Genomic DNA, 27,951 nt, shown 5'->3' with positions numbered 1-27,951 from the left:
CATGTAACCATCTCACATTCCTGGCATTCCCCGTTTTTCATCACCAAGCAAATGTGTAAATGCATCACCACACATTTGTTCAGTGCATTGAACATGCAAGCCTGCCTCTAGACAGTCTGTGCTCAGGGTTCTTGCTTTTTTGCCTTTGCAGCAGAATCTAGAAAGTCAATCACGCAGCGATAAATTACTTGCATCTTCAAAATCCAACATCATTTTGAGACCAGCTGAAGGGACAATGCTCTTGATTTCAGGTGTAATTCTGAAGCACGTTATTCTCAAGATCAGCTCTTTTGCTTGAACTAATAACCTCTGAATTCCCAATAAGCAAGTTAAGTCAGAATTCTTAGGCCTTATTCTAAACTTTCTCTTTTTCCTCAAGCTTTTGCTTAAGCAGATGACTTGGAAGGGAGCAGAAAAAAAAAAATCATTCAACTCAGGACCACAAAAAAATTGTCCAGCATTTTAAATCTGTTCCTAGGGATTTAATCCAAGACTTGCACACACTGGAAGTCTGTATCTTACAATATGTCGCAAGAAGACTCGGCATAAAATGGTTTAAATATACACAAGATGATGTCACTCTGGAACAAGCTGAAACAGCGCATGTTATATTAGATTATCTATTTTTTCTCTTAGAGGCTTGAGCAAATTTTAATTCAATGTATTGAATTGCAGCAGCATAGCTCCTCAGCTATGCTTTAAGTTCAAAAGCATTCAGAAGCAGGATCAAGTTGTGCAGTTGCCTTCACCTTATTTAATTTATAATTTACGCTGAACAAACAATTGCTTAGTCTCAATCCCTCCATACCTGTCAAAACCCAAAAGTTTTTGCACCTTGCAAAGTCCTTACTGGGTTACATAAACTGTTACAAGAGCAGACCTGCAAAACTTCTACTACCAAAGATCAAATACCAGCAGAGACAGAAGCAGCAGGATTTGCTACCATATTTAGATTTAAATCACAGAAGAACAAACACTGTGTTTCCAACACAACCTGTAAAGGGTAGTTAAGCCCTTGAACAGGTTGCCCAGAGTTCACGAAGGAACCTGCATTCATAGAGACACTCAAAACTTGAATGGCCTTGAGCAACAAGATCTACCTGAAGCAAGCCCTGCTTTGAGCAGGAAGTCAGACCCAGAGATCTCCAGAGGTCCCTCTCAACCTTAGTGTTTCTGTGACTCCATAGACACTGACGTATAATTGGAAAGCTAACCTGGGAGATAAAAATAGAGAAATGTGTAAATCAGGACTACCACAAATATTCATAAAGATGTTAACAGCTTTTATTTCACTGGTGCAAGGCAGCATGTCGTCCAACACTCACCAACATCAAAACAAAACGTCATCTTCCATAAAACACCTTCAAGAAATTCAAAACAAAGTAACAGTGGCTACAATAAACTTCATACAATACCGTAAATCACATAGCTTGTCATTCAAACAAAAGCAAATCATTTTCTAGCATACATGGCTTTTTTTTTTTTTTTCTTAAAAAAAAAAAAAAAACACACACCAGAACAACTTCAATACATGCCTCACACCTGGAAATGCGTAACATCACTCCATGACATTGACAGCTGTTTGTGCTGAGAACTAGTCATCAATTCACCCTACCAATACCATAAAATACAAAGTTATATGAAAAACCTACATTTGCAAAGTACATTCCCAATCCTGCAATCTAATCTGTTTGGGCAGGTACCTGCATCCATTCCAATTCCTCTGAAGGCAAGATGGTATTAAAACTAGTGCTCCATTGCTCAAGATTTGATTGCAGAATCAGGGCACAGGTAGGAAAGCTTAAATCTTTTCTCCTTTCCACAGGCAGTAAAACACTGCCTTATTCTTTTAGATTCAGTTTCAGTAGTATTTGCACAACCTCCTAAACACAGACTTACCCATTTTCAATTAACTCACACTTTGGAAGAAAAAAGGCTTTAAAGTAGTCAGCAGAGAAATGGCTTTTACTGAAATGACTTGGGGCTGTATATTGTGCTATAGTGCATGGTGGTGATCCAAATGCTTCCAGGAGATAACCACATCCATTTTCAGAGTTTACAGTACCTCCTGCCTTCCTCTTCTTTAAATGAGTTTCTTCACCAGCAAGATATCAGAGACCTTGTTGCCATTAGATGAGCATTAGGACATAACTCCAAAGACAGGATTATGACGACAAATGCTAGGGCCATATTCTTCATAGTCCTTCTTGGTGTGACATACTTGGAAAAATTCTGGCTATGAAAACATAAAACAAATCCCCCGAAAGCATAAGAACACATAAAGTAGAGAAAAAGAAAAGATGTATAAAAATATATATAAAATATATTTTATTAAGATACATAATTTACAAAAATATAATTTAATATAAATTAATCATTTAAAATTTTTCTAGATTGGAGCTTTATGATGTGGTATTACATCTTTATAGCAGAAGAAAATTAGAAATTAGAATTAATCAAAAGAAGTTTGTCTGGGCAAAAGACTGCAATAAGATATCACAGTTTGGAGATACGAATTGTTCCAGTTTTCTTGCATTTGCTTCTCTCTCATATTTAAAAAGCTTGGTTTGGATCCTACACTCCTGAAGTCCTGGCTAATCCCAAGTGCTGGCTTCAAGAACATAGACATTACATTACAGCTATCATACACAAGCTACTTCAAAAATCAAGTCAAATCACAATACTCTTATTCAGGTAAAGCATATGTACTGGCTCAGTACAAGTTTCACTGAGGTAAAATTTAGGTAAGGACTCCAGGACGTGACATAGTTTAGGTTGTCAGAATGAAAATAATTAAAACCTAGTACTCACATCAAATATAGCCAGGAGACAATATGCAAGAAAGAACATTCAGAATCATTTTGATAAAGACTTACTGTAGAAGCCAACATGGAACCTCCAAACCAAACTGCGTAACGCTGCATGTGGTGCGTTATCACTTGAACTTCAACTGGCTTGGGCTAAGAGAAATAATTCACATTTAATTAGTTTACATTTTGCTGACAAGATCCTTATAAATTGAAGATGTCCATTTTAATTGCCCAGACCTGGATATTTTCACCCTCTCCACTTACATCATCATCTCACAATTAATACTCATTCTCCCACGTCCCCTAGGAGACCTAGTCATAAAACTCTTCATGACTAGTTAATATTAAATAAGCAAATAAGTAAATAACTGAGTAGTAAATAAGTTTCATATGCTGACTTTGACACTGAAGGACATAACAGTTACATCTCTCGTCTACTACTAAGATCATGTCTCTCCCAAAAGGGAAACCAGAAGTGCCCTGAGAAACTGCTCACAGTAACTTTAAAATTCATATAATGACACCTAATGTGTTGCCAGGCTATCAACAGATTTAACACCACATGCAGATATACCACCTATTTCACAATTTCACTAGTCAGGTGAAATTTTTCAATTTTATTTCTGACTACCTTCCTAAAGCCCTCTTTCTGATGTTACTACACGAGCAAAATCCCTATTAATATATACACACTAGTTTCAGGGTCATAATGTTCGACTTGCTCACATAACCAATGCATCCGAAACTCTTACTTTTATCCGACCACCGCTGAGTTCCTCACTAAGTCGCAATCTTGCATCCACAACTCTTTTCAAGTCCCTTTGCAGTCGTCGTCCAAAGTCCCTGAACATTGTGGATCCTCCTGAGAGGACTACATTCTGTGAATAAAATAAATACCCATTCTTCTTTAAATGCACCTTCAAGTGAGTTTCCCAATAACCAGTGAGAGGTGGCTGCTTCAATCGTAATACCAATAGGGAGCTGACAGGTGAAACAAAACACCTTAAGCATTCTCAACTTACATGGTAAGTACCTAGTAGGTTCCTGACTCCCTACACATTCTCTCTTTTTTGTTTAAAGAATTCTATTTAACTGATTCCTTGTAGGTTCCACTGCACAATTAGCAAAAACCTCAGCTATGCTGAATTAAGTTCTATGCAGATACGTTATTACAAAGTAGAAGGGTGCCATTAAAACAGTTAACTAGTAATTTACATGTGCAAAACAACAGAAAAAAGAACTTCATCAACAAGTTTCCCAGAGGTGCTCATAGTAAGTAGTTTTGCTCCTGATGACAAAAAAAAAAGGCTCTAGGCTGGACATACCATTGTTACTGTCTTTCAAAACAGAGGTAAAGTTATGTAGATCTCAATTTTTGAAAACTAAGCCCGTTAACATGGCAACTAGCATAATGAAAGAATCCCTGTACCAGTGTTTTCAGCCTAGAAGCCTGCATACAGATCTAAACAAGCAAAGACATGCACAGTAACCATTCACACTTGCACTGTGCAGAAGTAATGGCTTGGATTTTAAGCAACTGACAACAAGGAAAATCTTGTTTGTAACTTGTAAAGTGAGAAGAAAGATGTTTATTTATGAATAAAATCTCTGCATGTCATAAAAGCCATTATTATAAGGAAAGAGTCTGGACAGGGGAAGACTTTCCTTTGGTTGAGGACAGGATTAGAAACCTTCTGGGCAGGCTGGACATCCACAAATCCATGGGCCCGGATGGGCTGCAACCACGGGAACTGAGGGAGCCAGCGGATGCTGTTGCCAGGCCGCTCTCCATCATCTTCGAAAGGTCCTGGAGAACTGGAGAGGTGCCTGAGGACTGGAAGAAAGCCAGTGTCACTCCAGCCTTCAAGAAGGACAAGGAGGAGGACCCAGGCAACTATAGGCCGGTCAGCCTCACCTCCATCCCTGGAAAGGTGATGGAATAGCTCCTTCTGGAGGTCATCTCCAGACATATGGAGGAAAAGAAGGTGATCAGGAGTAGCCAGCATGGATGCCCCAAAGGGAAATCCTGCTTAATAGCCTTCTGTGATGGAATGAGTGGCTGGGTAGATGAGGGCAGAGGAGTGGACATTGTGTACCTTGACTTCAGCAAGGCTTTTGACACTGTCTCCCATAACATCCTCCTAGAGAAGCTCAGGAAGTGAGGATCAGACGAGTCGACAGTGAGGTGGATTGAGAACTGGCTGAAAGGCAGAGCTCAGAGGGTCGTCATCAGTGGCGTGGAGTCTAGTTGAAGCCTGTGGCTAGTGGCGTCCCCCAGGGCTCAGGACTGGGTCCCATCCTGTTTAACTTCTTCATCAATGACCTGGATGAGGGGACAGAGTGCCTCCTCAGCAAGTTTGCTGATGACACCAAGCTGGGAGGAGTGGCTGATACACCTGAGGGCTGTGCTGCCATTCAGAGAGACCTGGACAGGCTGGAGAGTTGGGCAGAGAGGAACCTCGTGAGGTTCAACAAGGACAAGTGCAGAGGCCTGCACCTAGGGAGAAATAACCTCAGGCACCAGTACAAGCTGGGGGCTGACCTGCTGGAAAGCAGCTCTGCAGAGAAGGACCTGGGAGTGCTGGTGGATGACAAGTTGACCAGGAGCCAGCAATGTGCCCTTTTGGCCAAGAAAGCCAATGGTCTCCTGGGGTGCATTGGGAAGAGCGTTGCCAGCAAGTCGAGGGAGGTGATCCTGCCCCTCTACTCAGCCCTGGGGAGGCCTCGTCTCGAGTCCTGTGTCCAGTTCTGGGCTCCCCAGAACAAGGAGAGAGACATGGAGCTACTGGAGAGAGTCCAGCATAGGGCTACAAAGATGATCAAGGGCTGGAGCACCTGCCTATGAGGAACATTTGCGAGAGCTGGGCCTCTTCAGCCTGGGGAAGAGAAGACTGAGGGGGGATCTTATCAGTGTGTACAAGTACCTGAAGGGAGGGTGTCAGGGAGACGGGGACAAACTCTTCTCAGTTGTCCCATGTGACAGGACAAGAGGCAATGGGCAGACATTGAAGCACAGGAAGTTCCGCCTGAATGTGAAGGGGAATTTTTTCCCTGCGAGAGTGACGGAGCACTGGAGCAGGTTGCCCAGAGTTGTGGAGTCTCCTTCTCTAGAGATCTTCAAGGCCCACCTGGATACAACCCTGTCTAACGTGCTCTCGGTGACCGTGCTGAGCAGGGAGGTTGGACTAGATGATCTCTGGAGGTCCCTTCCAACCTTACTGATTCTATGAAAACTCATTTCTTAGGTTTTGGATTACCTACAGTATAAAAGATTATATGCCAAAGCAGGAGTAGAGATAATTAAAAAAAGATCACATCCCCATAACAGTACACTAAAACATTTTTCAAAAGAAATAGCAGAAGCCAGAACAACCACAGCTGGTCCTAAAATTAAGTAGGAGGGGAAAGCAAGTGAATCTTCCATGTATCTTAACATCGCTAACCCTGCCTCTGAGTGGTCACGCATTCCACAAGAGAAAATGATACTGCTAATGAAAAAAAAAGAAAAGAAAAAAAAAGATAACAACACTTGAGTGATGAAATGGCAATTAAAAAGATGCCATCAAAAAATATTACCTGAAGATAATGAAGTTGGCAAAGAGGATGAAAGCAATAATTCTATTCAAAGCAAATTAAATCCCAGGTACATTGCATAAAGTGGACAACACTACTATTAAAAGTGATTTCAAAATACACCTGAGTAACTGTGTGAATACACCTGAGACTAAACTATGCAACTAGTGCTAACAGTAACACAGGGATGATCTTTTGTCAGTCCTAGGACAAAAGCAAGCTATCAGATTACACATTCTTGAGAATACTGTTATTCAAGTACTTCTGTAAATTAAGGAAGATTAAGGACAATGCTGCTCAAGGAAAACAGAGGCACTGAAATGCATCTGTTAAAAGGGTAAATCATTTCATTTACCAGATATCTAGACAAGCTATGCCAAGCAACATTCTGGATATAATTAGGCAACACCACCAACTGCCATTAAAATATGATAAATTTATACACAGTTATAGCTCTGCTGCTACCTGTGCACTTTGCCAGCACTGGGCCAAAGCTATGCTAAGTCTTGGTAGAAGAAGACTCTGCTCACATGTGGGCTTCAATTTGTCATCAGAACTCAGTAGGTCAGTCTTCTGCAAGAAGGTCAGGAGACAGGTTGCCCTCACTCACGATGGAAACAGCATCCATAAACCTTCCCCATCTCGCTAAGAACATGCCCATCATCTACAAAAGATGCATGAAGGAGGCAAAAGACCACAGTTCAAAGGAACCAAAGCATATACCTTCTCTAGTATAACTTAGTGGAATACAAAACAGCCATTCTAATTAACACTCAGAAAGGGGGGGGGGGGCAGGGGAGTGAAGAATGCTAAGTATGTTTGGGGAAAAAAGCTTACTAGTGCTGTTAAGGTTTTTAGCCCACCTAGGAATTCTCTGCCCTTCTAGACAAATGAATAAAGGAAGCTAGGATTCAAGTATCTATTTGTTTCCAGCTGATTCCTCTAATTGAGATTTCTTCTAATCTTACTGTGCACTAAAGCATACTTTGGCTGGCCTAATAGTTCTAAGCAGACCACAGGTTTCACAGCTGACACTGAGAATCATACCATCTGACGGAAACAAGCTCCAACTCATTTTACTTCTATGGCTAATTGGTTGAAAGTTAAGTTAGTTCAAAACGATGTATTCCCTCAGACGAAACAGTACAGGACTTTCCATACACATGAATAAGCTAAGCATGATATATATATGATGAAAGTAGATCATTTAGGGAAGGAAATCAGGGGATGAATGCCATTCATCTCAGATGGTTGGCAAGAAATTTATCACTTCTCATCTACCTCGCTTCCCTGTACTAGGAACATCTGGATATTGATTCTTCTTTCATATCATTCCTAAGATTATAACTATATAGTGCCATGCTATAGAGATATGAAGCTAGACCTGATAACAAAGCAATCCAGCCACAAAAACAGAACTATATAAGATTTACATTAAAATTCCAGAAAGCCAAAGAAGCCTCTGCAAAGTTCTGTACCAAACACAGTGTTTAGTTTCTGTATCTTTACATTGCACCAGATAATGCAGTGTAAGTACCCTCTTCATTAGACACTTTAGAGTTTGCAGTAAACTGAGAAGCAGTCAATGCTTTTCTGCTGAGTTTCTTTAACATATACAGGTTTCTCCCTCTTCTAAATGAGGGCTTAATTTAAAGTTGTTTAACAAGACTACTATATCACTACAGACACAAAATGAAAGCAATACATGATGTGCTAATAAAAATTATCATGAGTCAAAACCAGAAGACGCACAAGCTGAAACGACACTCCGTGAGCAAGCGAATCAATAAGGTTATATGCTTTTGTTAATTTAGTTACTACAGGGCAATAATTGCCAACCTTGTAAGGAAGGTGCAAAGGGAAATCTCAAACAGGAAATATTATTTCCGCAAAAAAGCAAATTTATTGTAATTAACACTATTTCTGAAATAAGTTGGACCTCTAATCATGAAGAAACAATTTAAGTTTCTTTGAAATCACATTTTTGATGTACGTTTCACAGTTTTAGTAGTGGCAGCATTTCATCATGACTTACAGTTGTGCTGTTCTGCAGAAATATCTCTCTGTGCTCAGATACAAAAGTAACCACAGCATACTACAGCTGTATTGAGCTACTGTTACACCAGCTAGCATGGGTATAGTTAAAAGTCTAAGTAGAGCTGTGACAGGAATAAACAGGGCTTCTTCTCAGTATTCCTGTGCTACATTAACAGCATTAATTCACTTGGGGCTCCCACTCCGAAGAAGCAGGATACTGTTCTTTCCCTGTGGCTTACTGTCAGTGCCAATGATGCAGACCTAATGGTCTGGCAGCTCCTCCAGCCTGACCTCACCCGCAGAGCCCCCCCCTGCTCTGCGCTTTGTAATTAAGAGCAAATGTTGTCATTTTGCTGAAGCAGACAGGCAAAAATCTGCTGAATCCTACCCAGTCTTCTGCTCCACTAACACTTAAAATTTCAGAGAGGGAAGGACAGAACGGCATTGATATGGCAAATATCACAAAGGGCACTTCCCTCTCTGCAGCTTGCAAATTATCCGATGCAGCTAGATGCAGCACAGCGGTCTGGCAGCGCCACCTACGTACCATCCAGGGCACATTAAACCATCTGCACAGAAGCATTTAAAAACTATTCAAGTTACAGGGGGTATCAGGGGAAGTTTACCACCTTACCAGCTTCCTGCACCTCAGATCTCTCTAAGCACTGAGGATCTCCACTACAAGCTAGGCAGTCAATTTATTGTACCTGTGTCTCTTGTAAGGTTAAAGGGCCACACCTGTCAACACACTAAGCCGCTGCCCCAGGCAATGCTTACATGCCCTAACTGGAAAAGTCTGAAACCAAGGATGTTAGAACTTATCCACCCTGATCGAAATCATGCATATATAAGACTATTTGGTTCAGGATCTTTCAGAGATATTTCTGAAAACAGTTGATTACTCTCAAGCCAGCCTTCAATTTTCTCAAATTCCCTCTTCTACACACTTGTACCAAAACCCAGCAGAGAATGGAGAGTTGTCCTCTGACTGTCAAAACTCTGGAAGTCTTTCAGGAGAGACTCTGGATGGGAAAAAAGGCAAGACGAAGTAGAATGTGGAGCAAGAATGATAAGTTTCTGAACGAGTCGCTAACAAAAGTTACCATTTATTAGTGTATCAAGGAGTTTTTAGAACTTCTAAAAGCGCTGTGTTCACCCTTAAACTCACTATAACTGTATTCACTAACAATGTTAAATCTGACTTCTTTTTTGATATTAAGAAAAAACACATTAACAAAAGTTAGCCATTTCAAGACTGCACAAAGCATTGTCAGCTTAAAAAAAAGGCTTTTAATAGAAATTAACATTGAAAATATCCAACACTAACATCTATTGCAGCTACGTTGCTACCTGAGAAATAATATGCCAGGCATGACCAGCAAAAAGTAGCTGCATGCTTCTCACTGACGGAAGCTGGGTGTTCATTAATTACTGTAAGCATACTGCTAAATTCAGCATAACATGAAAGCTGGGGGAAGAAACACTTTTTCTGTGGACTCATCCCCATCGTGCTACTCCTCTCTCCCTAGTTTCTCTTACAGAATGTATTTCTGTGAAGTCATGTAGATATTATATTTATATAATTAAAAAGAATGAACATGCTTCACTTGTAGAAGGTGTGAAAGAACATTTGTGTGTGGCATTGAACAGCTACAAGCTGTGGGATCTGGCTGAAGAACAACATTCTGGTGAAGGTCCTGATGGTTCAACCACTTTCAATATATGGTCAGGGAAACAACTACAGCCAATAACAAGACTCATACAAGAGAGCTGCTGTTGATAAGAGTGGAAGGGAGTAATACTGCTAGTAAGAGTAAGAAAAAAAAAAGAACATAGGACATCAAAAGATGAGACATGAAACAATTCTTCAATGGCTACAAAACTGTAAGAATCCAAAAGAAGGGTCTTTGAGGGTATTTTCTGCATAAGCATTGATGAACCATCCAATTACGTTGGAAAGGAATCCAGCTGCACAGCCAGTGCCTTGTCTGGGCACCAAGCAGCATTGTGGGCAACTGACATTAGTAAACTATAGAGAGTAAAGAAAAAAAAACGCATGGACAAGTGTTTCTGTACTCATACACCATTTTAACCAAAGAAAACATAGATACTTAAGAGTTTTCTAAAACCTTCTGCAGCATCCCTTAGCTTGAAGCCACTGGAGCAACTTATTGCAGAACTGATCCCATATATAATCCTAGCAAGTAGTTTAACTTCCTGTTTTAACCCACTCCACAGACTTGCTCTAAAGCAGTATGTCTCATTCTAAAGTATGTTTTCTAGACAAGTAAAACACTATATTTTCAGAGTTACAAATTACCCTGAGATATGGCTTAGTTAGCACTTAGCTATCCTTAAGAAAATGTCAGCCCTCATAGATAAACCTCATTCTACTATGAAAAGAAAACTACCATCTTTTATATGAGCAAATAAGCCTCTCTATGCTATTACTTTATGCCTTTATCCCCAAAAGGGTACTGCTGCCACACAAGTGGAAGATAAAGAGGAAGCACAGATTCTGCTGCCAATGCAGACAGAAAGCTTGCCACTAGCTGGGCCTGTCAGCACCTTCCTTTTCATTTCTTAAGGAATCAATGACTAAAAGAACTTTGGACTACACCCTGGACAAGTTTAAGCAGGCCTGATTATTGCCTCCTCAAACATTTTAAGCTTAGTGTATTTTAACACTGGGTTCAATACCTGGCTATGACCACAGACAGCGGGAATATACAAGTCAAGACTGAAAAAAAAAAAAAAAAAGTTTTTGTATTTGGAAGTATTGATTATAAAGAGAAAAAATACCATGAAGTAAGTCTTAATATAGGCAAAATCCAGAAGCCTTCATGCATAAGAATACACATTACAACTTCAGATACAAACAACATCCCTCTGCCTCAGTTCCCTGAGGGTAATACCTACCTATGTATCGAAACCATCTTTCTTTCAGAAATGAAAAGGAGCATAGATCAAGTACTCCTCATTCAGAAGTGACAGCTTGTTTAACTTCCTATCTGTCTGGAGTTCACATTCCTCAGATGAAGAGAATATGTAGCTTTGTGCGTGTGCGTACATGCGCACACAGGCATATTACATTTCAAGTGAATTAAGTTAATCTTACAACAGAAAGACCATACCTTATATAACGGACGCCGGACATCAATGGGACAGTTCTGTATAACTTCATCGACTACATCCGAAATGGATTCCATAAAATCTGGATTAGCAAACTAAAATGAGAGAAAACACTGACGTTAGATCTTTTCTTCCAAGAAAAAAGAAACAAAAATGCAGAAGTGAGACGGTGGAGAGATTTTTTTTTATTTGGGGAGAAGGTATATATGAGAAATGGGCATTCTTCTTTTTGTAGAGGAATTCAGATTTTCTTCCTTGGTCATAAACTCACTACCAAAAGTTATGCACTAGGAGCTTACTATTGCATGTGTTACTGCACACAGCACAAGGCTGAGTTTTCATGCAATATTAAACATACTGTTATTGTGCAGTGCGGTTATGTCTTTCCCTTTAGGAGGACTCAAACACATCAGTGTGCAAATCAGAACATTCCCAAGTAAAAATGCTTCAACCCTACTAGGCCACGTAAGTTAAATTCCAGCATAGAAGTCGGTTTTTCTTGAGCATACAGAAAATCTCCAGCACTCAAAAAGGCAAAAATACTCTAGGTCTAGAATGAAAATAAGTCCCCAACACAAATATCAACATCATCCTAATGCAATTTTTTTTGTTTAATTAGAGACAGAAGTGCTAACGCTAAAACACAATGACTAATGGTTATTTTCCACTTAAAACTGAACAACAGTTCAAAGAAATTTTTATATTTATACATTTATATCTAGGACTTGTCACCTATGTTTTGCCCTTTCAGAGATGAAACTTTGAGAAATTAAAGGAACTGTTTATTGAGGAATTATGTATTTTATAATTTTAAGACTTTCTCAAAGGTGCAGAAACTATCCAGGATTTACATCCTAAACAAGATGAAATCTCCAGCTGTATGAACTTAAAAAAAAAAAAAAAAGAAAGAAAGAAAGAAAAGAAAAAGAAAAGAAAATAATACAATAAAGTAAGGAAGAAACTGAAAGAGAAATTAGCAAAGGAAGTTGGCTTGGAGATCAGGAAACATAAGAATGGTGTGAACAGTCTCCAAGAATTCAAGCTAATTTCTACTATAAGAAATAACAATATGAGAAGTAAAACGTTAAGCCATAGAAATAAAAAGAGAAGAAAGAAAGAAAGAGAGAGATGTTGCTTCACAGTGAGAGCTCCAAATGAACCGAAATCTTCACTCCAGTTCTCCACAAGGATGCAGATAACTCTGCAGGGCAAAAGGAGAATGTAGAAATGAAAGTTACAGCATCCAAAGGGGAGTATAATATGCTCCCAAAAAAGGGATCAGAACACTGACATGTGAAATTGCAGTCTACTAGCACATACCATATGATTGGAGAATAGCAAGAAAAACAGCTAACTTAAGAAGAGAAGAAAGAATTTGAACAACTGCAAACCCCAAATCCTAACTTCAATAGTATGCAAAACTTCAGAACAAATTTTGAAGTAAAGCATAATAAAGACAGATAAACAGATAATAGGATAAAATTACAAAATAGCTTTACCTAAGGTAGCTTTTACCTAGCTAACTTGATACCCTTTGAAGTGAAGAGTTAGTGAAGTCCAGCGAGAAATTCTCTTTGGATGCAGTACGTATCATCTACTGTGTTTTCTTGTCTAGAAAGTCAGTTCAGTGTTTTGTTTTGGTTTTGGTTTTGTTTTTTTCCTCCAAATAGAGCCAAGAAACTATCAAGAAATGAAGAAAATGGAAATTAGTCCTTTATCCTGTTCCTAACAGTCTTTGAAGGGCCTATGGAAAGAGGAGCTATTAAAGTGATGTCTGATATGGGATTTAACGCCTCTCGGTAAGATCAGATGGGTAAACAGCAGGGAGGACACAGAAACTATTTTGCCCAGAAGTTTAACAATAGCACAGGAACAAATGGCTATAAACTGCCCACAAACAGATTAAGGCTGGAATTTTGTATAAAGACAAGAGAATGAGGTTCTAGAGTATCCTTCCAGTAGGAAGAGGGTAGACAAAATGGAAACTTCAGCAATGCCAATATGGACCTTGATTAAATTTACTAATAGTATTACATTCTATGGTTGCCTGCAATTTTAACTGACTAAATTGCATAGCAAGGGAGAGGACCTTCTCCGCTGTGTTGTATCATACTGACTTGAGTCCTTCCTCTCCAGCGATATCCTGAAGCTCACTCAAGCTGAATGACCTCAAGAAAAGGACTAAGCATTGTAATAGTTCCCAGAATCGTACGTCGCTTATGACTACGTAAACACAGATTTCAGCGGACTACCCTCAAGGATAAATTGAGCATCTATACTTTATAAATTGATTCAGTATAACAAAGCATCAATAGAGAAAGTACAAAAAAGTCAATGCACAAGATTTAAAGTATTATTAATGCAATGCTACCATGCACAATAGTGCCCAAAGAGATTGACTGTATAAGGATACAGTATAAAAGCCTATTGGCTTAAACACGTTTAAAGGAGGAAGGAAAACACTATATACAAATCTGCAAATTCAAGTAATTTCTTCCCTACTTTATAATGTATTTAAAGAAAAAGAAATAAGAAGTTTTAAACATTACTCATGACTACAAGAAAAATAGTTATTCACCATGTGCTGATATTTTCCTGTGCTTGTATTATCTGGGACTGCACAGCTACTGCAGTCAGAGACTTGCTGGTATCTTGCTTCCACGTGATGGCGCACTGGTATCAAAAATGACAGTACCTCCCTCCCCCTCTTCACTCATATGGAAGAGCCCCTATAACTTAGAGCCCCTAGACTTACCTCAGGATGAAAGAAGATTTCAGGTCCAAGGAACCTTTCATAACCAACATCTATAACAAACTTGGTTTTGTTGATCGCATTGATGCCTGTATACTGTTTGATCCATTTCCGTGGATCTCCATCATATTTAGCGAATTCTTTTACTATGTCAGGACAAATGTAACAGTATTTCTCCTGTTAAGAAACACAGTGCATTAAAAATTGACAAAATAATTATTCCACTTTTAAATTAAAGTATATCACAGCTAGAAATAACAGAAGTAGACGTGCATTCTTGCAGATGGGGCTGTTCAGGAGTTCTTACTCAAATGACCACTGAAGTCACAACCTTCTAAGTCAGTACACAAGGCCCTGTTATTTCCAATACGATTTCATACTGACTCACCCAGACTAGTCTCTCAGAACAAAAACAATCACGATCATTAAGTCTGTGAGGACAGACAAGTTCAACAACAAGCTTTCATGGCAAGATCAGACCCACACAGTCACCTTATTTACATGACAAATTTATTTTTTATTAAATAAAAAAGCAAGTTTTAAACAAATCTAAAGCTTAAAATGACACTTCTTTCTGTTTTCCCTTCCTCTGCACTTGATTGGATAAACCAGCACTGGTTTGTGAAACTACTGTACAGCTTCTATATTCACATTTTTAAAAGAGCCTTTGGCCAAAAAATTAGCCTAAAGAATTTTTTATTTACGTATTTACCACAAGATAAAAAAGGGTGTACCTTTATGGCTTTTGCTGTCTCCAGAGATTGTTCGGGAGGAATTCCCACCTCCCTCTCCCTTAGGAGCTGCTGAATGAAATAAGTAATATCTCTACCTGCAATAGGAATATGTTTGATGCAACTTCCAATTACATAGCCTTCTGCCTATGTGGGAAGACAGGAAAAAAAATTCTTAGGAAAAAACCTGCTGTGTGAAATACTAATAGTTAATAGCAAAGCTAACATTCACTTTTATATAATATTTTGCTTTTTTTAATTAAAGCAAAATCTTGATGCTGCGAAATGACTATAAAAATGTACAACCTGTTGCAAACTGAATAGTTCTTTTAAATAAAAGACTGATTACTATGTGTAAAAAGAGATTCTGATTATCTAGACAATGGAATACATAAGGCAATAAATAAAAAAAAATCTTGCACATATTAAAAGAGAAAGTCTGATCAGATGGTCCTTTTCAAACACAATTTGAACGGCAAATATAACATGAATAGATCCTTATGTCCTGCATGAGTGGAAAATTAATAGAAAGAAAGTATAAAATGGATAAAAATGCTCAGAAAAGAAAACTAAAGTAAAACACACCTAATAAACACTGAGAAAGTGAAATCTATTTGTTGTATTTTTTCAGGATGCATTTACTGAAAAAGATTGCTATTGTTGAGTCAGCATTATTTCTTCCCTTGCTTTTTACATACTTTCATTTAGTTTCATACGGCAAAGGTTGCCATTTTATTTCCCATTTTAAGAAAATACTGATAAGACCAAATTAATTCCAAAATGCAAAATGAAGTTAAGCAATCAACTTCTCATTTCTAAAATAACTGATCATTCAAGCATATTATCTGTTTCAGAAATATAGTAAATGACATCAGCAGAACAGATGTTAGTACACACAGATAACCATTTATTTTTAACATCAGGGTTTTTTTAAAAAAAAAGAATCAGTGTTTTAACAACAGTTTGAGATCAGTCACATATAGAAATGTACATTTGTGCAAACTTGTAGTTGCTGCCACACAGGCAAAGTTCACTAACATCTAAAATACAGTAAAAAGAAACACATAAGAAACGGGTTGTCAGCTATGGTACACATCAAAACACAGGACAGAGTCAGGACTCCTAGCTACCTGAAGATGCAGGAGATCTACACAGTGATAATCATTAAACAAGAGACACAGAAACACAAGACAAGAATTTACATAAAAACAGTCTTTCAAAGATGACCTAGTGATTCCTTAGTATGGCCTTCCTTTAGTTTGGACAGCTAAAATTAATCCTGTAATAAATTTATATGATACAATGCATATTTCATCATCTGAAACAACTGTAAGAGAAGAAAAAAAATCCCAAATAACTTCAAAAGTATATCTTAAAATATTAAAAATAGAAAAGTTTATTTCAACAAGTTGCCAGAGAGGTTGTGAAGTCCCCATCCTTGGAGATGCTCAAAACCTGACTAGACATGGTCCTGAGCAACCTGCTACAGACCCTGCTTGAGCAGTGAGTTTAAATCAGATGCTTCCAGAGGTCCCCTTCAACTCTCGCTATTCTGTGATTTCATGATTCTCATTTTTTCTATAGAAAACAAATCCCATACTTACCCAAACCACTGATAATTTCAAATTGCACCCTGCTACATACCACAGGAATTACATGGGTCACTCCATCACCACTGTCAATGACAATTCCAGTCAAAGTACGTTCTCCAACCTGTCGTGATGTCCAAGATGCAGCTAAGGCCAACACTGCCTACATGAGAAAATTTACATTTACAAGTAGGCAGAACAAGCCAATTTGAAGTCCTAAAAAATACTGCTTCATTATATTAGACATATACATACAGAAGACTATACATACTGCAGCTATACTGTACTTTAGAAGTATACATTCACTTTGTTCACCTGAACAGCAATGTAAAGTCCTGGTATGTTAAAAGATTCGAACATGATTTCTGCAAGATACTCTCTGTTTTCCGGTGTGTTCAGTGGAGGTTCTGTCTGTAAAAATATTAATAAACCAACACAAATAAAAATTGAAAGAGTAACTCAGTTCTGGAGTCATTCATATGAATTTGATGCACTGCTTACTCACCTGGCCCAACTGATTTCATCAGGACTACTCATAATAAAAGACACAGTGTAGCATTCACATGCTCAGTGTCAAAACATAAAGGAGGAAGAAATTTACTCATATTCAGGGAGCAAACCAAAGATTTAAAGACTCCTCATGTCCCAAATATTTCTACTTTCAATAGGATTGATCACTAGAAGGATTAACTTGAAGATAATTACAATACTTTATAAATAAACTGAAATCAATAGATTGATTACTATAGCATAATCAATCCCATTCATATCACAGTTTTTATAATCATTCTTCCAATCAATTTGTGTAAGCTGTTGAGTGCTTGAAGATCAACAAGATTCAAGAAATGTTCAAACTAGAACAGAGAGCTCCCTTTAAATTTAACATCTGGAGATAAATTAGACATAGGGAAAAATTAATATAAAGAATATTAAAAGGAGTTTATTGCAAATTGCTTGTTAAAAAAATACTTACCTAATTTCATCTTAAATCTTTGGTGTATTTGTGCTTTACTGCTAACATACAGCACCTCATTAAGCAAAAATTTCCCCTATTTCACTGTGAAGACACTCAATTACTTTAAATAGAGCTAGTTCAAACAAAGCAGTTGAAGCTTCTCTAAAACAAAAATCCAGCCCCAGTAGCCTGAATCAGATATTGAATGGAATTTTCTTCTACTGCAGCTATACTACTCTCCCCCCCTCCCCCCCCCCCCTATTTTTTTTTTTTTTTTTTTTTGATTGCTGGAGAAATAAGATACAGAGAGCAAAAAGCTAACAGAGCTACTTATGCTTGGGATATTGTTTAGTTTTTCTCTCACTGAAATACTTTGTTACCCAGTGTCATTACTCACCATTAAAAAATGGTGATCCTCAGGTTCAGCGCGAAGGTATTTAAAAATGACTTGCTCCATGAATCTCTCCATGAGGTCCCAGTCTTCAACAATACCATGTCGTATAGGCCACTGAAGCAAGAAACAAAAGTATGACAACACTCTAGATCCTACAAGGATAAACAAACAAAACCCAAACAGCAACAGCAAAAGCAGCAAAATCTTTACATCTTCAGTAAGAATGAAAGCTCATCATATCATGGTTACCTTATGAAATCAATCTTTACAACTTTAATTTAGTGACACTATTTCACGTCATCTCCTACTCTCAGGTCCTCGCAATTGCAATTTTAACTTGCAGTACTAGAAGCTAGAAGACATAGGCTCTATTCTTAGTCTCACCATTCTTCTGCTGTGATACTATAGGAAAGTAATTTATCTCTTTTTATATGAATTATATGATTTATAAAGTTGAGATAAGCAAACTTATCTTCATCTTTAGCATATCTTCAACCTACAAAAGGAAATAAAGACCATATAGGCAATACCTTATTTCCCAACAAAATTCTGATAGGGATATTTTCATTTTGTTCAATGTTAAGAACTCAGCTGACATTTAAGTAGGATGTATACAACATGATTTTTTCCACATAATTCATAAACCTTTAACATCTTGAAAGTACAAGAAGTACTTTACTAGCGTATGGAAAATATGATTCACAGAGAAGCTGTCTGTGTTGAAGACAGTCTTCCACAAAACAAGCTTCTGATGCTCCCTGAAGCAAGAGTATCCAATACACTCCCCAGTTCAGATGGCACGTTAAGAGGATGAACTCTCAGTAAGAGTTTAAATATTCAGTATTTATGACTATTTTAATAGCTAATAATTTTGGAAAATGAACAGCTGCAAAGTATCAATGAGTTTTTAGAAAAAAGGATAAAGCACCATCACATGGAATAGTACCAGTAAAACAGGCATTTAAAAAAAGGTAAAGCAAAGGAATGAAAAGCATGCAGCCATTGAAAAGCAACAAAAACATTTTACTAGGAGAAACATGTTTTTAAAACAGCTATCAAAAAGGCCTGGAAAAATTTACAACAATAAAAAGGGGGAAGGTTTGAGCAGATTTTTGAAAAATGCTAAGGGTATTCTTACCTTTGTAGCATAGGTAGGTTTATCTATGGCTTCATCTCCTATGAAAAAGTCTAGATCATCAACACCTTTCATTACCCTCCTCTGAGCCTGGTCACCTACTCTGGCTGACTCTCGGATTGCAATACCTTAAAATAGAACCCAAACACAAATCAAAACCAAATTAAAATACATATCTAAGCACAAAGCAATGAAATGACTGGGCAGAACGCATTTAACACACTTTAAATTTAAAGGTGCTCGAAGATTCTTTTCCATGAATACAGAATACAGAAAGTATAGTTGCCAGAGAGCAGAAATTATGTAAGTGGTCTATTGACAAGCCAATATATCAGAGTTCATCTTCAGTGTACCACATGGGAATACAGACACACATCTCATTAATGTGATAGCTCTGAGAACAAATCTCTAAAAATGTATTCTGTTACAGGCTACAGTAGTCACCAGATCTGCACATGTTTGGTATTCCATCAGGAAATAATCTTTAAGCTAGTGACATGTTTTTCTGGGTTTCAAGTCCAAGAACAAAGAGAAAGGGTATAACATAAGAAAATAAATAGGTATTTCAAAAATAAGTACTGGAGTCATTATTCTGGTTGGTGAGGAGGAGAAAGGGGAGAGATCAATTTGTTGCGCTATGGAGAAACCTTTGGAGACACTTAAGCTTGCCATTAGTAGGCTGCAATTATCAGTAAAATTACTTAATGATGTATGGGTAAGAAAACGAGATAGAAAAAAAAAAAGAAGAAGAAGAAAAGAAGAAGAAGAATGAAAAGCACGCACCCAATTGGGACAAACTATAAATGAAGTACTGTAAAATAGCTTGTTTACCTACAGTTTTCTTTCAGTAGGTCAGAATCATGCTCTTACTCACGTACAGTAGAAAATACACAGTGCATGTGCAGAATCCACAGACGCACTAAATAAATAGTATCAGCACTAGGATTTACCACCAAGCAAAATACCCTTTCAGAAACTCATCTAAGCTTCAACAAACTATCTTAGTTTTGTAAAATAGAATTTATAACAAACTCACAGGAAACACTATCTCATTTCTTTAAGATAATACAGTCAAATCTTTACAAATAGTTTAGGTTTGATTTTTTTTTTTAATTTATAATACTTAAATAGTTCCAGTTAAGCTATATCCATCTCTTTGGCCCCGACTACCATCACTGTTTTCTTATCTTTATACTTTCTGCTGCAAGTAGCCACAAGGCAAGCTAGTTGCTTTAATTAGGACTTAACTGACAATGTTCTGAAAAAGTAATCAAAGACAGCATTTGGCATAATTGGAGATAGCCATGAGATAATAAATGTCATTCTGGTAGTAAATACATAGCTCATGTTACAATTTATAGATGTGCATAACATTTGAGAGAGACTATTAAGAGGACAATTAAAATCAAGAACACTGAAAACATATCATTACAAGTTTATTATGCAAAATCTTAAAAGAGCAAATCTGCTCAATAAGACTATGTTAAATGGGTAAAAACATTTTAATGAGCAAATATACACCAAAAGTGAACAGTTTCTAATAGGAATAACTTTTTTTTTGAATATCAAATTGTCTCCAGTCCCAGGCTATGCAAATAAATCAGACAGCACCTGCATTCTAGTACTTAATTTCACTGGAAGCCTTCCACAGATTATCTAGGCAGTAACCATGGTGTCAAGTAGACAGGAAGCAAGTTGCATTCTGTCTACGCAAGAGTCCTGGCAGAAAAATAACGGAGATAGAAATGAAATTAGGACTAGAGTTTACTTTGTCTCTGTCACAGCAATCAACAGCTGATTTAATGAGCAGCAGGCCTAGCTAATTGCAAACAAGGAGTTCTGCTTAGATACACTCTAGCCAAAGATGCTAATGCAATGAATATCATTTCACAGATGGACGAGAGATTGTATAGGTTGAGTTAGGAATTAGAAAGCAAGTCATTTACTCACAGAAGTCTTTAGTAATAGCTGTGTATATTACATGTTGGAAGAACAAAAAATTACTCACATGATGGAATAATGAACTGAGGTTCTGTATTTCCTGCATAACCAAGCTTCGTATACCTGAAAAAAATGATCACAAGGTCATTAGATGTATTCATATTAAAAAAAAAAAAAAGCAAGCCTGCTCCCTCTCCCCAAAAAAATAACACTCTACACTTCTTAAGACTGAAAAACATCTCTGATTTCCAGAGAAAAACAATTCATAAACAGTTTCTAAAATAAAAAAAAAATGGTTCCAGAGATTGAACTCTCTAGTGTTCTCACTGGATTCAAATGGAATACAACAATAACACGATGCGGGAGAAATTAGCATCACCCTCATCTAGTTTTGTCAGGAAAACCTAAGACTCTGCATTCTTAAATGAGGTCAGTCACAAGCTAGCTCCTAAAGTGAAATTAGGATCTCTGTCTGTAGCCTGCTCTCAATATTTGCAAACAAAATTATGTCTAAACTAAAGGAGAGGGGTTGCTTCTTCTTTGACAGCTCAAACAGCAAGATCCCCTTTCAGGGTTATTTGTTACAAAAAACACTCATTAAGAGTCAGTTAGCTTGGATAAAAGAATTATAACTGAATCAGCAATAACTTTGGAATTTAAAACTATTTTCAACATCTTTTCAAACCTATAGCTTTAAAAAGCATCAAATACCCTTAAAAAAAAAAAAAAAAAAAAAAAAAAAAAAGCCTTTTCCTCCCTCAAGGCTAAAAGGATAGGGACTGGGTTTGGGGCAAGGGTGGAGGGATTTGTTACATTTTTAATCACTATTATATGAGTATGCACTTTTAGCCTAATCCAAACAGTTCTACGTGTACTTGCTATGGCTCCTAAAAATACCAGGAGATTGAATTAGAATGATTTGTAAAGAAGGTCATTACTACTAGGAATTCTTTTTATGATTATTATTGCATAGTTTCTTCTCACTTCAGAATGAAGCCTACCTTGGGAATACTGTTGAAATACAACAAATAAAGCAGGAGTTTCACTGGGATTTAAGATGCATTACAAGGTACTTACTCTTCATTTCTTTCTCTTAAATGGCTTTTGCTTAAATGCACATAATAAGGATCAAGGAAGCCATCATTTAAAAGATCTACTTCTAAGACTTAGAAGCAGTATCAAAAAGAAGCCTCACAAAAATATCAGTCATGGCTCAGCCCTCCAAGCCCCAGTAACAAAAAGTAAGGTCAACACGTATATACATACATATTTATTTTTAAAACGTATGTATTTTTAAAATTTAAACCTTTGTGCAATATAAACTGAACATTTCTTAAACTGAACTCAAGTCCAAAGGCAAGTTCAGTTCGCTGGCTTTTCCCCCTTCACATACTCCTCCTACTAACCAAATAGTAGTAGGAGGAGGAAGAAAAGGCGCTTCAAGGGCCAATTTGGGGTATCAGTTTCTAACAGTGTCACCCCTCCTTCCTGCTCAAATAGGTACCAGATCCAACTACTAGAATAACTTATAAAGTTAAAAGCACATAGTTCATAGTTCAACATCTTACCTATTTATTTTGTCACTAGCTGTGTTTCTCTACTTCAGGTAAAGCTAAGGGACTAGTTTATTTTTCAGTAGCTGTGGAAGATATGTCTCTTAGGAGGACACATTTAAAAGAAGGTAACATCTGGAAAGATCTTAATACTGGAACTGTGAGAGTGACTCAATTTTCAGGTACAGGCTGAAGCAAGGAAGTGAAGAAAATTGCTGTTAAAAAAACGAAATTATTTAGGATCAGGCGAGTCACAGACTGGCACAAGAAGCCACATTTCAGGTGTTTTAACAAAACCAAGTGGAAGAAACAAATAGAAGGGAAACCTCAAACTACTCAAAATTACTGAGGAAGAGAAGGACAAAAGATAATCCAAGTGTGCTCCTTTTTCTTATCCAGTAGCCTATTCAATCAGGGCACAGGAGACATAGGAGACTTGGTCCCAGACTTTTCCTCTGCCTAGCAGGACCTGAACATGTTCTACCTTCCAGACTAGCACCCTGGAGCACATTAAAGAAATGGAGCGACCCACTTTCAGGACCTCCTAGAGACGTTGTTCCATTTTATACAAAATACTTAAATATTCATTTACCTGAAAGCTTTGGGACTTAACCAGAGGTTAGGTGGTCTCTAGTCCCTTTACCAATGCATGTTTAAATATTTAAAACACTGTTACCTTTCTCCTAGGTTTCAGCCCAGCAAACTAATGATAATTCAATGTCTCATGATCTGCAGATTACAAAGACAACTTTGGGGAATATTTACATAGTAAGTATTCCACGTTAATTAATTCACTGGCAAATTTATTGCCAGTGAGATAGGAATCTACTGGAAACTACTGAAGCATAGGGTACTGGAGACTGACTACATTAAAGATTAGTAGAAAAGCAATCCAATGGATTCAGGATATTTTATGGAAGATAATTTCAATTACTCATTTAAAAAAATAATCTGAAAATTACATATTGTTAAAACAAGAAATTTCTAAAAATTAAAAGATTTTCTCCAGTGCACAGTATTTTTCTCCAGCGATTAGTTAGTACACAGATCAGATTCACTAGCTTCTGTATGAGGAGTAGTAAGTCCTAATCCCTTTCTCTTCCACAGTCTTAGCATGAAAAAGAGGAAAAAGTTACTTCGAAAAGTATGATTCCAAAGATGTAGAATACACACAACTTGGAAGCATATACGGCAGGCACCCTAGGCCACTTCGAAGAGCAGGGATATGTTTCAGAATTCACTTACTAAAAAGAGTGAGAACAACATAATCCAGGAATATAACACTACAAATGCAAGCAGTTGCCTTATCTATCTCAATATTCAGAACACCGTTACTCTAAAAATATGCGGAAGAAATAAGCCCAGCTGTGAACATTTTAGTTTCCTCATTTTCTACTGTTTTAAAGATCTGAACAAAAAAAAAAAAAAAAAAAAAAAAAAACAGTAAGAAACACTACATCCACAAGTAAGCTCTGAGGAAATAGATACGAAGTGATTGGCAACATCAAAATGCTTTAGGGAAGTCCTTCGAACAAACAAAAAAGGATCACCTCTCTAAAAAAGGAAACTCTTGGCAAGCTAGGATGCTAAATGAGTGACAATTATTACTGCTAGAACACCTATAATGACATATTGCTGTATATAGACTGTGTTACCTTAATTACAAACATGCCTGAGAAACTCGCAATGCAAAGTCTTCATAAAAGTGTGGAAAGGCACATACGAAATTAAGAAAGGACAGGATGAAGTGATGGGAATGAAGGAGGAAATATCAAACAAACAAGCCGTACATGTAAAGAACAGAGATAACGCTTGGATAAAGCAACTCATATAGTTTCAGAGATGTAACAGCAAAAATATATATAAACTGATGCTCTGATGCAAAGTTCTTTAATAGCTCATCAACAAAAATCAAGTTTTAAGATAAATTCAGCTCACTTCTCCCAAAATCAAGTATCTATCTCTAAGCTCATCAGCAAAGCTTTGCCAAAGTAGGTTTTCCTTACCAAAAGGAAACGGAGCAACTTGAATAAAATATCCCCAAAATAAGTGTTCCCTAGTGTCTGCAAACATACACACTAAGGAGGAAAGAGGTATTTTAAGCCATCTTTGTTTAGTGTGCCCAGCCACTAGTGATGTCCCATAGCTAAAATCAGCTAATAAAACTAATTTTAAAGTTTACAGCTATTTAAACAGCAACACCAGAAAAGCCCGACAGTGCTGAGAATCTAAAAATAGCATGCCCTTTTCCATGAAGAGATTGATAGCAACATGTAAACCAATCACTAGAAAAACTCACCAAAGAAAATAAAGACACAGTGCATCAAAAACAAAGTAGGACAGCAATCATTGCAAATAAACTCTTGCTGCTTTCTGCAATTTTTATATAATCTACTGTTCTTTATTCATATAGAAAGTTTAAGTCATATTTAACAGAGGAAAGAAATACTACCCTGTCCTGCTATAACAACATAGTCGCCTCTGAAGGTCCGTACCTATTCTCTGCACAAGCGTTTTGCTTTTTTGAGAAACTCCAGCATTATACACAACTGAGGCCTATGACCACAAACAGCAATGAATTAATCCAGGCTCCTTCCGCACAAAATAACAACGCCAAAAAAAAAAGAAAAAGAAAAGATTTGTTCGCAAACTTCTTAAGCCCGCTTATATGCGAAGAACAGGGATTAGAGTCAGGACAAAGCACCTCTTTCAGCAGCAGAAGTGTAAGTAGAAAAGTGTTTTACATACATGATGTTCTGCAGTGCATGCCTGCATACGGCTTTCCCTCTCTACTGTGCTCTCCCAAGTTTTTCATCTGAAAGCCCTTTCATGGAGAATTTGAACAAGTTGTTCAGCACTTGTAACCCAAAGTAGACTCATTCTAACAATAAGAAGGTTTTCAACCCCCACACAGGAAAATTCCAGAGCCTGCGTATCAGTGAGTCAAGCTACTTCGGGCTGCTTTGGTTCGGAGTCTTTTTTTTCTTGAATTCTGCAACACTACTCGTTCTCATTTCAGATTTGATAATCTCATTGCCGAAAAGTCTCCAAAGGTGAGTGCCCAGCAGCAAAGCCAAGCAGAAGTCTAAGTGAAACACAATCTTGTCTAACGTGAATTAAGATCATTCGAAGGCGTGGAAGTGAAAAGTCCCACACCATTTGGGGGCTATTTGAACCTTTCCTGAAAGAAATTGATACACAGGCACATGTACAAATGCCACTAGTTTCTGTAAGAACATACTCAAGAAATTCTATCTCAATTATTAGTTCTCTGAAAGCACAAAATAAGCTATTTTTTTTCTCTCCATTCACTTATTGCATACAACTGGTGGTCAGCAACATCCATCATTAGCATGACAGGACCAGTCTGCAAGTTGAAAGCAAGAGCAGTTGGCTCCTACAACAGAGAGCAATCGTGTTTTATGCGTTTTCTGGGTTTTGTAGTTTATACTACAGGTTTTTCAAGGGATACCCTCAAAGCTCCCAATTCTCTCCAAAAAAGCAACAAAAAAAAATTACTTTAAATCTGTGAAGAAACACTAACAGTCCTGTGGAGAACGTATTTGAACTGCCTTCAGTAAATTAATAGAAGAAATCTCAGAAACTACCCAGGGGTAGTTCCTAGTGCACAGGCAGAACTACATGCAGGAAACCCCCTCCTCAGCCCAGCCCAGCCCTCCAGCACTGCCCGCACAAACGCCTTCAACATACAACCAGGGACAGCAGCAGAGACTTCTGAAAGTTTTCTGACCTCTTAAGAGACAGAGAGTTCCCCCTCCCCCCCCCAAAAAAAAAAAAAGGGAAAAAGAAAGGAAAAAAGAAAGAAAAAGGAGGCACCACAGTAAGGGAAAGACAAGCACTTGCTTCCTAGCCTTAGGAAAAATAAAAATAAATAAATAAATAAATAAATAAATAAGAAGTCTCAGCTTTAGGAATCTGGAAAGCAACTTTCCAAGCGTTAAATACAAGAGCAGCGCAACGGCCCGCGCGGCAGCAGCGCTACTCCCGCGGCTGCAGCGCCCGGCCGGCAAAGCCGCCGCCTGGGCGGTCACTCGGGGGGGGGGGGTGGGGGGGGCAGCGCCTCACGCCCCCCACATCCCTCCCCGGCGGCCCCACGGCGCGGCCGGGCCGGCCCCGCTGGGGGTGGGGGGGGGGGGGGGGGGCTGCGAGCGGCACCCCCGCCGCCCGCACTTACCCGGTGCCTCCGTCTATCACGCACGGCGGCAGGTAGCTCGCCATGCTGGGGAGCCGGCTGGGCGGGCGGGCGCCGGCTGCCCCGGCGCGGCCCTCACTGCACCGGCCGCCCCGCGCAGGCGGGCCCCGCGCTGTCAGCGCCGCCCGCGGCGCGCATGCGCCGCCGCCCCCCGCCGCGGCCATCTTGGGTCGGGGCGGGGAGCGGAGCGGAGCTCGCCGCCCCCCCCCCGCCCCGGGGAACCGGGTCGGAGGGAAAACGTCTTTCAAGCAGCGCACGGCTACAGCGAACGCGGTGACAGTAAAACCCACGACCTAGAGGGTTTTCCAGCAAACAGGCTGCAGCAAACATCACCCGCAAAGTTGCTGACGCCTAATTTACGTACACAAGAGCGGCTTCTCGTAGGTGGCTCAGCCACGGCCACGCCGTGAGCGTGTGGTGGAGCCAGGAATAGACCCTGCAGGTGCTCAGGCCCAAGCCTCGGCCGCAAGAGCAGTTTTGTCTCCCAGGAGGGTGCCACTTGCTGCCACCCTCTCCCTCGTGGAGCTCGGGCCTCGCGTGAGAAGAGCGAAACGCGTCCTCCCGTCCACGCGGGCCCTGTCCTCGGTGCGACAGCCGCACGCGCCCGCCCGCAGGGGCTCGTTCAGCCGTCTACGGCAAACACTCATATTCCATCAACATATTTGCTCATGCTGTTCTCCTCAGAGATGCTGGAAGGTGCACAGAGCATCGTGGAAGCCAGCCCAGTTTGCTCCCTGGAAGGGCTCCTTTGTCAGTATGTTGAAATAGTTACTGGAGTCTGCGTGCGAGCTCAACTCCAGTGCTGGAGGTTCAAGCCTGACGCAAATTATCTACATCTCCCTCTTCAGGGCAGTCAGATCAAAACGACACGTTAAAGGTACTGGTTTAAGAGCCAACAGCACATCAGAGAAGAAAAAGAATATCCTTCAACTTCCTTGGCCAAAATTTCCCCTCGCTCATGCTGTTGCATAAGATGCTATGCTGGGCTCAGAAGATGCATGCTCACATGCTGCAGGCACATTCCTGTAAGCTTTGCGACTCTCAACTTCTTGTTTTTCTTTTTTTAAAGAAGTCACTAGCTGTTATGGCTGTAGAGAAAGCCTCAACTGTAAACACAGATAATGTCATCGCTTCCA

At 38.8% G+C, this 27,951-nt stretch overlaps 1 protein-coding gene across 1 annotated transcript; it reads right to left on the bottom strand.

Annotated features, from left to right (window-relative positions):
- Window positions 1-1,266: 1,266 nt before the first annotated feature.
- ACTR3B (actin related protein 3B) lies at window positions 1,267-26,909 on the bottom strand. Its single transcript, XM_062567659.1, has 12 exons — window positions 26,798-26,909; window positions 21,117-21,172; window positions 19,112-19,236; window positions 17,977-18,087; window positions 16,940-17,035; window positions 16,680-16,787; window positions 15,039-15,182; window positions 14,308-14,481; window positions 11,555-11,647; window positions 3,563-3,688; window positions 2,877-2,960; window positions 1,267-2,236 (listed from the first exon to the last, which is right to left on the bottom strand). The coding sequence occupies exons 1-12, from the start codon at window positions 26,839-26,841 to the stop codon at window positions 2,141-2,143; spliced, it is 1,257 nt and encodes a 418-aa protein (XP_062423643.1). The 5' UTR covers window positions 26,842-26,909; the 3' UTR covers window positions 1,267-2,140.
- Between the last annotated feature and the right edge of the window lie 1,042 nt (window positions 26,910-27,951).

The sequence above is a fragment of the Rhea pennata genome, chromosome 2 (assembly GCF_028389875.1).
Source record: "Rhea pennata isolate bPtePen1 chromosome 2, bPtePen1.pri, whole genome shotgun sequence".
Classification (NCBI taxonomy): Eukaryota; Metazoa; Chordata; class Aves; order Rheiformes; family Rheidae; genus Rhea; species Rhea pennata.
Note: the sequence above shows the minus strand (reverse complement) of the source record. Positions and strands in the feature narration are given on the sequence as shown.

Bases quoted from the DNA above. Each gene is read 5' to 3' on its own strand.
- ACTR3B (XM_062567659.1), bottom strand. From the start codon at position 26,841: ATGGCGAGCTACCTGCCGCCGTGCGTGATAGACGGAGGCACCGG. The intron at 15,183-16,679 runs GTATGTAGCAGG...CTTCCCACATAG, and splicing joins TGACCCATGTAATTCCTGTG to GCAGAAGGCTATGTAATTGG. The intron at 11,648-14,307 runs GTAAGTCTAGGG...CTCTCATTTTAG, and splicing joins AAATCTTCTTTCATCCTGAG to TTTGCTAATCCAGATTTTAT.